Genomic DNA, 12,692 nt, shown 5'->3' with positions numbered 1-12,692 from the left:
GCCCCAGTGACACGCCCCGGCTGGTGGCACCGCCGGGTCCCCCCACACCCCGAGTGGGTCTGGGGTCCCCCAGCCCTGTCCTGCCCCACGCAGGGATCCCCTCGGGAACGTACCAGGATCTCCGGCGGTCCCAGGGGCCGCGGGGATGCCACCCCAGGTGCCCGTCAGTGTCACCCAGCGCGGTGACCTTGCTCCGGCCCGCGGGTGAATCGCGGTGTCGCTGCAGGGACACCCCGTCCCCCGGTGCCACCGACCCCGGAGGCTTCGCCGTGCCCGAGCCGGGGACACCCCCAGGCCCCCAGTTCCCGCGGCCCCAGTTCTGCTCGACTGCACAGCCGGGGCACCCCGAGAGCCCCTGGCAGTGCCGGGGGAGCAGAGCCCGCCGCGGTGACCGCAGCCGTGTCCCCCGTGTCCCCTCACGGGCCCCGTGGCAACAGCGGGGGCAGGGAGAGCTCAGCGTCACCCTGGTGGCACAATAACCACGGCCGAGGCAACCAAGAGGTTCCGTGAGGATCTGGGGGGTCCGGGATGGGGAGTGAGGGGGTGCCGCCCCACAGAAGGGTCCCCCCACCCCACCGAGCGCCCGGCAGCAGGGCCTGGAGCTCCAGGTGGGAACGGGGCTCCCAAGGGGCCCCCTCACGTGTGCGGGCAGGTGCGGGGCCGGGGGCGCCCCGAGGGGCTCGGGCAGATGCGCCGGGGCTGCCCCGCCCCCCGGCAGCTGCCGGGGACCCCGGGGACAGCCCCGGGCGTGGCTGCGCGGGATCCCGGGGACACCGCGGGGCGGGGCACGCAGCGGCTCCCCCAGCCCGCACAGCCTTCCCGGGATGCCCGGAGCCGCCACCCCCGGATCATTAGCGGCGAGAATTCAGGGTGTAATTAAGCGGCGCCTCCTGTTCCCGCGGCAGATGGCGGTTACACAACGGGAGCGGATTAGCGGCCGCCGCCAGTGCCCGGCAGCACGGCACCGGGGTGGGGGTACCGGGCTGGGGGCACCGGGGCACCGGGGTGGGGGTACGGGGTGGGGGTACCGGGATGGGGGTACGGGGTGGGGGCACCGGGGTGGGGGTACCGCGGTACCAGCGAGTGTCTACCCCCTACACCTCCGTGGGAACTCCCGGGGACTGTTCCGGACCAGATACCCCCGGCCGCGGCACCCACCGCACCAGAACATCGCGGTCAGAACCCCCCGGCCAGCCCCCCCAGCAGCACCGAGCCACCTTGGCACTGCCAGGCTGCCTCCAGCACCACCTGGACACTTCTGGCATCACCCGGACACTTTGGCAGCACTCGGCCACCTCCAGCACTGTACATCCCCTCCAGCACTGCCCGGACATCTCGTCACTGCTCGGACACTTTGTCACCGCTTGGGCATCGTGTCACAGCCTGGCCACATCACCACTGAGATGTCCGGACGCCTCGGTGCACCCCAGCCAGTTCAGCACCGCCCAAACCCGGCGTGATTGGGGTCACCTGTGTGACCTGTCCCCGCGTCCCCCGGCCGGGTCTCACCTGTGTCACCTTCTCGGTGACGTTGTGGGTGCGGTCGCGCAGTTTGGTGGGGGCAATGATGGGGCGGGGGGCCGGGGGCGGGGCCAGGAGCCCCCCCGGCTGCAGGTCCATGAAGTTGAGGGTGATCTGGGGGATGCGGCCGATGGCCCGGAACCGCGCCAGGTCCGAGTCCGACGTGGAGTTGAGCAGGGCGCTGCGCACAGCGGCCACCGCGCCTGCGGGGACACACGGTCACCGCGGCGTCCCGCGGCACGGGGGACTGGCACCGCGGCTCACAGACCCCGGAGCCCCGGGCGGGTCCCCCAGCTTCCCCCAGCTCCTGGGGCAGGGGTCCCGTTGTCCCCGGGGGGATCCCGCGGCTCCCAGGGTCAGGGTCCCAAAGCAGGTGAAGGGAACGCGGAGCCCCAGGGCAGGGGGGACACCCCCAGCCGTGTGCCACCGGCCCCCAGGGACCTGCAGAGCTGCTCTCAGTTACCTTTAATATCATTATAGTAATTGTCCCTTATCTTAATACGCTTAACGAGCTCTGGGGCCTGCGAGGTGATTCCCGAGGTGATTCCCAGGGCGATTCCACACTGCGGCTCAGTGTGGCTCAGTGGGCCGGGGGTGGTGATGGGGGGGTCCCCAACCCCTGCTAGCCCAGGCGCTGCTGTGGGGCAGTGGGACGGGGGTGTCACCAGGGTCTCTGGCTGTGGCCGCCCCGATGTCCCCAGCAGCGATGGCTGCCCCGTGCCAGCGTGGCCGTACCGGTGCTGGAGCCGCGGTGCAGGCCGGCCCCGGCGCTGGCGTGGCGGTTGTGGCCGCGCTTGTCCCCGTCGCCCTTCATGGCCTCGATGTCATCGACGGACGACGCCCGGCGCAGGCTGCGGAGGCTCTCCCGGGACCGGCACTCCCGGGACCGGCTCCTGGCCAGGCTGTGGTTGGCAAAGGCCAGCGCCAGGCGCTCGGCCCGCGGGGACGACTGCGTCACCGGCGCCTCGGGGTTCCCCATCAGCGCCGCCTCGTCCTCGGGACGGTCCCCGACACCGGGCTCCAGCGAGGATGAGGCGTCCTCGGGGCCCGAGTCGCTGGCAGGCAGGGCCAGGTCCATGGCCAGTGGCTCCATGACCCCGGGGTCCATGACCACCACGTCCGGCGGCTCCGGTGGCTCGGGGGGCAGCGATTGGCGGCTTCCCGTGAGCGCCAGCAGCTTCAGCCGCAGGGACCGGCTGCGTCCTGGGGGGAAGGACAGCACCGGGCTCAGGATGCGGCTCCAAATCCCCACCGTGGTGCTGCTTCGGCCACAGGGATCAGCTGCACCCCAGGAGTCAGGCTTGGGGTCAGGGGCAGGGTCTGACCCCCCTCCCCACGGTGCTGCCCACTCTCCCCATGTGTCCCATAGCAACACCCGGGACATGGGGTCAGCAGGACGGGGGCTGCCACCAGCCCGGTGGCACTGACCCCATTCCCCCTGCAGGAGCCCAGCAGGAGGGGGTGACCCGGTGTCTCTGTCCCCCCATAGCTGGGGGTGAGCCGCTGTCCCTGTCCCCCCATAGCTGGGGGTGACCCGGGGTCCCTGTCCCCCCATACCTGCAGGGCCCCAGGGGGCCGGGGTGACCCAGTGGTTGGTGCTGGGGGTCGGGGTCTCCCCAGGCTCAGGTTCCCTCACAGCCTCGAAGTTGAGGATGAACATGATGACGGTGCCATCCTCGTTCTTCACTGGCACCACGTCCACCAGGCACGGGAAGGAGCTGCCTGCGGGGAGGGGGCGTCGGTGACCCGGGGGGATGGCACGCCCGCCCGGGAGTGCACCCCTGCCCTGCCCCAAACATCCTGGGAGAGGGACACTGCCCCTGTCCCTGCTGAGCACCCCCTCCCTCCTGCCCCCCCATTCCTGATGAGCCACCCCTCCTGCCCCCCGTCTGCCCCCCAACACCGACTCCACCAGAAAGGCCCTCTGCAGCCGCACCTCGGGGGAAACTGAGGCACGGAAGGGTGGGGGTGTCCCCTTTCTCCCCCCAAATGTCGTGTCTGTGCGTGGGCAGCGGGGCCGGGGGGGCCGGGGGGGCCGGGGGGGCCCTGGGGGTGCCGGGCAGGGTTAAGCCGCTCAGAACTCGTTAACAGCTGTGGCGTTAATCCGGTGCCACAGCTGGGGGCGGGGGGAAATGGGGGGGGGCAGGGCGGGCCGGGGCAACCTCTGGGGGATGGGGGAGGCGTCCTGCTTCCCCCGCACCCCTCACCCCACGGGGACCCTGGGGGGACACACGCGGGTGACGCCAAAGCAGCGAATCCCCCCCGTCACGGTGTCCCCCCGGCTGGCACCGGGCCCGGCAGGCTGGCACAGCGGGTGCCAGCTGGCACTGTCCCCGTTCCCGTGCCCGCGGCGGGGGGATTCCCTGGCGCACGCGGGGCCCGGGCCGGGGGCCAGCTCGGTGTGGCACAGGGTGGCCCCGGGCCACCGCGGAGCTGTCGCCGAGCCACCGCCGCCAGGGGATTGGAGCCACCGACACCGCCGGCTTCATCCACCCCCGCGGGAATCCTGAGGTCCCCAAGGAGAGCTCCGGCCCTCCCGCTCCAGCTGCTGATGGGGGTCGGTCCCGGGGGGGCGATGGGGGAACCCCGGCTGTGCAGGCGGCGGCAGAAGCAGTGGGGGAGCCCCTGGGGTGGGGGCAATGGGGGGAGCGCAGTGACAGAGGTGCCCCCTCACTGCAACGGGACCCCCGCCCCCCCCACCTTAAGTGCACCTCCCGCCTCCAGACCAGCGCCCCAAATCCCCCGCCCCCCCACACTGCTCCCCCAGCCCCCGCGCCGCTCCCCGCGACCGCCAGGGGGCGCCGGGGACCCCCAAAGCGGGGGGACCCCCCCGCACCCCCCCATCCTCATCCTCGAACCCCCATCCCCGCACCCCACATCCCCGAACCCCCATCCCCATCCCCGCACCCATCCCCATCCCCGCACCCACATCCCCGCACCCCCATCCCCGAACCCCCATCCCCATCCCCGCACCCCCATCCCCATCCCCGAACCCCCATCCCCATCCCCGCACCCCCATCCCCTCTCCCACTGCCCTGGGACCCGCACCTCTGCACTGAGGAGCCACCTGCACCCCCAGGCTTGCAGCCAGGCTGGGAACACCCCCCTGGCACGGGGGGACCCCCCCAGCCCGAGCTGTGACAGTGACAGGACCCCGATCCCGCCCTGCACCAACACCGGGGGCCACACACAGGGGGACCCCAAAGGCCACAGCGGCAACCGGGGGCATCTGTGCCCCCTCCCTGTCTCCATCCAGCCCGGGGTCCCTGAGGTGTCTCCACGGGGACAAAGGTGCCCCACGGGCGTCGTGACCTCCCGGCATCCCCGGCTCCATAAACAACACGTCGCAAAGACAAATGGTTGCAGCAGCGGCAGCGACGCGGCGGCTCCAGCACGGCTCCACCCCCGCTCCAGGGATCAGGACACAGCACCGGGGACCGGGACACGCCAGGGGCTCGGGGTGGGGGGCTGCAGGGTGGCAGTCGGCACCACAACACGATCCCGAGGGCACCCGCGGAACGGCAGCGACACCGGAGCACCGGGGATGCTGAAGCCACTGGTAACAAGGTCCCGGCCCCACAGAGCCTGGGGGTCCCGGTGCAGGGAGTGGAACCCCCCGAGCACCCTCCATGCCAGTGGCTGGCAGCACCAGCACGGTGCTAGGGGGAGGAGACACCCGCGGTGGCATCACTGCAGCCCCCAGGGCCAGCAGCCTCCGGCCAAGGGGCCCAGCAGAGGGAGGAGGACACCCCAGATCCAGGGATAACGCACTGCCAAGGGCCCCGGCCGGTCCCCACGGACTGCCCCCGGCCCGGTGCGGGGTCCCAGAGCACCCCCAGAGCCCTCATCACACCTCCCCACAGGCCCCACAGAAGTTGCCAAGGGCTGGCAGGGGCTGGGACCCCTCACCACTTCTGGGAAGCCCCTATCCCACCTCTCCCTGGCAGCACTCAAGGGCTGGCAAGGGGTGGGACCCCCACGCTGGTCGGAGGCACAGCCGGGGGCGTCGAGGTCTCCGGGGACCCAAGGAAGGCCCCGAGCTGCAGCCCCATTTCCCCCACCCTGTGGCACAGCCGGTGGCACCGCTCAGTGTCACCCTGAGGGCTCAGCGCAGGCTCCGGGGGTGCAGCCGTGCGCCCCACAGCCCCCGGCACGGCACAGCCCGAGGGGCACGGGGCAGGCCAGGCAGAGCCACCGCAGCAGGACGAGGCTCCCAGCGCCAGGAGCGCCGTCTCTGGCCCCAGCCCGCTTCCCAGGGCTCCCGGGGCCACGGCGGCTCTGCGGCCACGCCGGCAGCTGGCACCAGCTTTGTTTACTCCAGCACCGGAACCGGGGCCATGTGCCCAGAGCCGGGACAGCCGTGGTGACAGCCGGGACACCTGGCACTGGCACGAGGCCACGGGGAGGGGAAGCACCGGCACCACCAATGCGGGGAGCCAGGCCCGGGCCGGGCTCTGTGGGGCACAGCCCCCAGGGACCCCCGGGATGTCACCGATTACTCCCACACCCCCACGGGATGGTGCCACTGTGACAGCCGATGCCAGCTCAGCCCACTCCTTCCTTGTCCTCCTTGTCCTCGCTCCAAGTGACACGGCCTCCCTGCCCCCCAGCACGCTCTGCTGGGGATCACTGCACCCCACAACCCCGGCCCCACAACCTGAGGCTTCCTGGGGCCCCAGCTGGCCGTCACGGCACGGGGGAGGGCTGAGGACTCGCAGGGTGGGAGTCCCTGGGGAGCCATCACGGTACTGGAGAGCGCCGCGGAGCGCCGGGGGTGTCAAAGTCCCTCGAGTCCCCACCTGTGCCCACAACTCCTGCCAGCCAGGTCTGTCCCTGTGCCTGCTGTCCCCCTGTCCCCATCCCAGTCCCCCCAGGGGGGTCAGGACCGTCCTGGTGGTAGAAGCAGCTCCCCACCTCGTGCTCCCACACCCGCTCTCCTCGGCGCAGCCCTCCTGTCCCCGTGTCCCCTGCGGTCCGTACCATCCTTGCGGTAGAAGCAGATCTCCACCTTGCGCTCCTCGGCGCCCAGCAGGGCCTGGGCGATCTGGGCGGCGGCGCGGCGCTGGGTGCGGGGCCCGTGCAGGAAGTCGCAGGTGCTGGGCTGCTGCATCACCTCGGCCCGCGAGTACCCGCAGAGCCGGCAGAACCCCTCGTTGCAGTAGATCACGGCGCAGTTCTCCACACGCGCGTTCCCGATGATGAACTTGCGGCCTGGCGGGAGAGGGGATGGGCGGCTCAGGCCAGGGCACCCCTGGCCCAGCAGCCCCTAGGGAGGGTCCTGCCCATCCGTCCGTCCGTCCATGGCACTTCATGAGTCATCCCGCTCGCTCCCCAGGGACCCCCCCAAGCTGGTGGCATCACCACCATGGGGACCCCAGAACTGTTGGGATCCCACCATCACAGGGACCCCATAACAACAGGGACCCAGGGGCTGCCAGCACTGCAGGGACCCCACAACAGCAGGGACCCCGCAACAGCAGGGACCCCACAACAGCAGGGACCCCACAACAGCAGGGACCCCGCAACAGCAGGGACCCCACAACAGCAGGGACCTCACAACAGCAGGGACCCCGCAATATCAGGGACCCCACAACAGCAGGGACCCAGACACTACAGACACCCCACTACAGACACCCCACAACAGGAACCCCACGACAGGAGGGACTCTGGGACCCCAAGCAGTGACTCATCACCACGGGGACCCCCACAACTGCAGAGGCCCCTTAGGGACACCACTACCATGGGGACCCTGGGACCCCCCACCACACCCTGAGGGGAGTGGCTCAGCCCGGCCAGACCCCCCCAACCACAGCCTGTCCCCAGCAGGGTGGCACCCCCCAGCCCGACCCACAGGGCAGCATTCCCCCGCATCACTGCCCCATCTCCAGTCTGGGGGATGCTCAGGGCCTGACCCCAGAGAGGTGCTGGGAACCCCCAGACTTTTCCGACCCCCCATTCTGCCAGCTGGGACCCCCAATCCCGCAGCGGCCTGAGCTGGTGGTGGGGGCTCCATATCTCGGGGACCGCGGGGAAGCCCCAGCGCTGGGACCTCTGCGCTAGGGGTTGCTGGAGGACAGGGTGGGCAGTAATTCCCCACCAAGCAGGTTTGTCCCCATCACCCCAACCCCCCTCAAGCTGGGGACTCCTGGACTCCAGGGCGAGCAGCGTCCCCCCCAGCCGGGTTTGTCCCCCAGCACCTCAAACCCACCCGGGGCCACAGTCCCCTCACTCCCTTCCACACCTGGTGCTCCCCGCTGTCTCCCAATCCCCTCTCCGGGCGCTCCCCCCGCGAGGTTCCCCCTCGGGCCCCCCTGGTCCCGCCCCCGGTCCCCCGGTCCCCCGGGCGCCCCCCCGGCTCCCCCCGCCCCCGGCGCCCCCCACTCACTCTGCCCCTCGAACTTGCGGATGATGGTGTCCAGGAAGGTGTTCTGGGGGGCGACGTGCCCCCGCCCCACCGGCATCGTGCCGGGCCCATGGGCAGCGCCGGCGGGGGGGGGGGGGCGGGCCCGGGGGGGGCCCCGCGCCGCGGGGGGTCCCGCTGCCCTTGAGCCAGGGCCGGCGCCGCTCCGGGGGCCCGGGGAGCGGGGGGGCCCTCCCCGCCCGGGGCCGGACCCCGCCCGCCCCGGTGCGGTGCTGCGGGGTCGGGGGGGTCCGGGGCGGGGAGCCGGAGGGGCCGAGCCCCCCCCCCCGCTCTACCCGCCCGGGGCGCGCCGCGCCATCGGGCTTATTTAGTCACGGAGAGAGCGGGGGGGGCCGAGCCCCCGCCCCGCGCTCGGCGCCGCTCGGAACAGCTCGGAACGGTTCGGCTCCGTTCGGAACGGCTGGGCTGAGCCGGGCTCGGCTGGGCTCGGCCGGGCTCGGCCGGTTCGGTTCGGCGGGGTTCGACCCGCTTCGGTTCGCTTCGGCTGGTTCGGCTCGGCCCGGCCCGGCTCGGGCGGGCTCGACCGGGTTCGGCGCGGTTCGGTCGGGCCGGGTTCGGCCGGGCTCGGCTGCACTGGGTTCGGCCGGGCTCGGCTCGGCCCGGCCCGGTTCGGGCGGGCTCGGGCGGGCGCGGCCCGGCGCGGGCGGGCCGAGCCCGGTTCGGCGCGGTTCGGGCGGGTCCGTGCGCTCGGCCCGGCCCGGCCCGGCGGGCGCTGCGTGTTGACAGCGGGGCTGGGGGCGGGGCCAGCGCGGGCGCAGCCAATGGCCGCGGGGGGGCCCGGGGACCCCCGCCCCGCCCCGCCCGGGGGCGCCCAGCGGGGGCCTTGGCCCCGCCCCGCTTTGTCCCCGCCCCCGCCCCGCCCACAACCCCGAGCCACGCCCCCTACCCCGATCCCCGCAGCACCCCCGAGAGCCGGGGGGACACCCCGGACCCCGCCCCCCTGTGCAGAGAGAACATACACCCGGACACGGGGACACGGGGACATGGGGACACGGGGACATGGGGACACGGGGACACGGGGACACAGGGACATGGGGACATGGGGACACGGGGACACGGGGACATGGGGTTGTGGGAACACAGGAACATGGGGATGTGGGGACACTGGGACCTGAGGACACACAGACACGAGGACATGGGGACACTGGGTTACCAGGACACTGGGACACAGGGACATGGGGACACCAGGACATGGGGACACGGGGACATGGGGACAACAGGGACATGGGGACACCGGGACACTGGGACATGCGGACACAGGGACACGGGGACACGGGGACACGGGGACATGGGGACATGGAGACACGGGGACACGGGGACACGGGGACATGGGGACACAGGGACACGGGGACACGGGGACACAGGAACATGGGGATGTGGGGACATTGGGATCTGAGGACACACAGACACGAGGACATGGGGACACTGGGTTACTGGGACACTGGGTTACCAGGACACTGGGACACAGGGACATGGGGACACCAGGACACTGGGACATGGGGACACGGGGACACGGGGACATGGGGACACAGGAACATGGGGATGTGGGGACATTGGGGCCTGAGGACACACAGACACGAGGACATGGGGACACTGGGTTACCAGGACACTGGGACACAGGGACATGGGCACACTGAGACACCAAGACACCAGAATAAGGTACAGTGGGACACCATGACGCTGGGATTTCAGGATATGGGGACACTGGCACACCAGGACACTGAGATACAGGGACAGTGGGACACTTGGACACGGGAACATGGGGCCATGTGGGGCAGCAGCAAAGCTTCCAGGCACAGCCTCAGCTGGGTCCTGGTGGGAATCCTGCCATCCTGGCTCAGCCTAAACATCTTCCCAGTCTAGTTCCAGTATGAGCCCCAGAGCAGCCCCTGTCCTAGGCCTGATCCCAGTCTAATCCTAATCTCTATCCAATCCTAATTCTAGTCTCTGTCGTGTTTCTAGTTCCCGTCCCACTCCCAGTCATGTCCAGTCCCAGTCTCAGCATCTAGGCCCTATCCTGTCCACTTGTGGTCCCAGTCCCAGTTAAATCCTAATTCCAGTCCCCTTTCCAGTGTAGTTTCAGTCCAGTCTGGTCCCAGTACCAGTCTCCATCCAATCCAAATCCCAGTTCCAGTCCTGTACAGTCCACTCCAAGTCCTGGTCCCAGTTCAAATTCCAGTCCTAGTCCGCTTTCAGACCAGTCCAGCTCCTTCACAGCCCAATGCAATCCCAACCCACTCCCAGTCCTGGTCCAGTCCTGGTCCCAGTCGCAATCAAAGGTCAGTCCCAATCCAGTCAGGGTCTCAGCACCGTCCCAGTCCAGGCCAATCCCAGCCACAAGCACGGTTCTGGTCCCAGTGCCGATCCCAGTCCCGGTTCAGCCCAATCCAGTCTCAGTTCTGTTCCAGTCGTGGTGTCAGTCCTGGCCAGAGCCCAGTGCAGCCGCGAGTGCCGGTGCCGGTTCAGCTCGGTCCCGGCGCGGTCCCGGTGCCGGTTCAGCTCGGTCCCAGCGCGGTTCCGGTGCCGGTTCAGCTCGGTCCCAGCGCGGTCCCGGTGCCGGTTCAGCCCGGCCCCAGCGCGGTTCCGGTGCCGGTTCAGCTCGGTCCCAGCGCGGTCCCGGTGCCGGTTCAGCTCGGTCCCAGCGCGGTCCCGGTGCCGGTTCAGCTCGGTCCCAGCGCGGTCCCGGTGCCGGTTCAGCTCGGTCCCAGCGCGGTCCCGCTGCCGGTTCAGCTCGGTCCCAGCGCGGTTCCGGTGCCGGTTCAGCTCGGTCCCGGCGCGGTCCCGGTGCCGTCCCGAGCCTCATGCCGGCCCGGACGCTCCCGGTCTCTGTCCCAGGTGCTGAAAGTGGCGCCGGCCCCGCCGCGGGGCCGGGACCGACCGGAGTGACGGGACCCGGCTGGACCAACCGGACCCGAACGGTCCCGAACAGACCGACTGAACCAGCCGGTCTGACGGGACTGGCTCTGCCAACCGGGCCCGACCGGACCGGCTGCACAGACCGGACCGGCTGCACCGACCGGCCCCGACCGGCTTTGAGCGGCCACGAGAGAACCCGAACGGACCCGAACGGACCCGCTGGGCCCGACCAGAGCCAGATGGACCGACCGGAACCAAATGGACTGACCGGGCACAAACGGATGGACTGGACCGATCAGACCAGGCGGAGCTGAGCCGAGCCGGGCGGGGGGCTGTGGGGTACGGGCGGGCCGCGGGGGCTCTGTGGGGCCGGAGGAGGCCGTGGGACAGGCACGGGAGGCTGTGGATTTGGAGGGGCTGTGGGGGGTCGAGGCCTGACCCTCCCCGGCCCCCGCCCACCCCGAGTCCCGCCCCCGGGCAGGGCAGACAACCGGGTGGGCTCTGCCGTGACGGACAGGCCTGTCCCGCCCCACGGGCGGGGAACACCCCGGGGCGGGGGCGGCAGCCCGGGACCCCCCGAGACGGGGTGAGGGAACCCCGTTCCGTGTTCCCCCGGGGGTCCCCGCCCCGGCTGTGCCCCCCATGCGATGTCTCGGTCCCGCCCCGCGCCTCCCGGTTGCCCCCGCCCCGCTCCCTCCCCGCAGGAAGGAACCGCCGAGCCGGCACCGGGCGCGGTTTCCCGTCTCTGCGTGAGCTGCGGGCTCAGCCCCACCTCGAACCTCCGGAGGGACCCGGGGGACCCCGCAGCCCCCGCCACCCCCGCGCCCCAACAGCACTCCCCGCCCCGGACTCCCAGGCTTGCGACCCCCGCGACCCCCGCCCCACTCCGGGGTCACGTTAGTACCCTCTCCGCCGACGGCCGGGGTGAACCCCCACCCCGCGCGGCTTCCCAGGGTGCCTCCCCGGGAGGGTCGCGGGGTGCGCTCCCCCCCGCAGTCCCCCCGGGGCGCTGACCAGGGGCTCCCCGGTAGCGCCCAGCACGTCAATGGCCGGAACTGGGTGGAGGCAGCGGGAAATGGGGGGGGGGGGTTCCCGCCGGACATCCGCCCCACGGCCGTGGGGCTGGGGGCGGCCCGGGGGCCCCCCGGGACACCCCATCGCCAGGTGCAAAGGTGGGGCGGGCACAGTGTCCTGTGGCCGGGATGGGGGTCCCCGCCACCACCGCGGCCCCCCCAGTGTGCCCCCCATGAGGGTTGTGTCCTCCCTCTGGGTGCCGTCCTTGTGTCCCCAGGGTGCCATGTGCACCCCAGTGCCACGTGTATGTTCCCCCGACGCCTCGCGTGTCCCCCCAGTTCCGAGTCCCCTGTGGGTGCCATGTCCTCCTCAGCACCTTGTCCCCCCACGTGTGCCACGTGTCCCCCCGCCGGGTGCCATGCATGTCCCCCAGTGCCATATACCCCCCCAGTGCCATATATACCCCCCAATGCCATATACCCTCCCCGAGTGCCATATATACACCCCCAGTGCCATATACTCCCCCAGTGCCATATATACACCCCCAGTGCCATATACTCCCCCAGTGCCATATATCCCCCCAGTGCCATGCATGTCCCCCAGTGCCATATACCCACCCCAATGCCATATATACACCCCCAGTGCCATATACCGCCCCCCCCCCAGTGCCACGTTCCCCCCAGGGCTGTGTCCCACCCGGGTGTCATGTGGGTTCCCAAGTCCCCCCAAGGGCCATGTCCCCACCACGAGTGCCGTGTCCCACTCTCGGGGTGCCATCGCTCCCTCCCCATGGTCACATGCCAGGGGCTCGGGGCTCAGATGGGTCCGACACCCCCCGGTGGGGTCCCCGGTGTGTCCCACGCCACGTGGCGGTGGCGGT

General features: G+C 71.2%; 1 protein-coding gene across 1 annotated transcript; it reads right to left on the bottom strand.

The window, feature by feature from the left end:
- Positions 1-851: 851 nt before the first annotated feature.
- On the bottom strand, positions 852-8,013 carry LOC148185282 (voltage-gated inwardly rectifying potassium channel KCNH2-like). The gene is made up of 6 exons (XM_088056105.1): positions 7,907-8,013; positions 6,502-6,732; positions 3,079-3,243; positions 2,257-2,724; positions 1,510-1,724; positions 852-983 (listed from the first exon to the last, which is right to left on the bottom strand). Exons 1-6 carry the CDS (start codon positions 7,980-7,982, stop codon positions 852-854), a joined length of 1,287 nt encoding a protein of 428 aa, XP_087912231.1. The 5' UTR covers positions 7,983-8,013.
- Between the last annotated feature and the right edge of the window lie 4,679 nt (positions 8,014-12,692).

Source organism: Pseudopodoces humilis, chromosome 1 (assembly GCF_049639895.1).
Source record: "Pseudopodoces humilis isolate 2021_Gansu_Grassland_sample_001 chromosome 1, ASM4963989v1, whole genome shotgun sequence".
NCBI lineage: Eukaryota > Metazoa > Chordata > Aves > Passeriformes > Paridae > Pseudopodoces > Pseudopodoces humilis.
Note: the sequence above shows the minus strand (reverse complement) of the source record. Positions and strands in the feature narration are given on the sequence as shown.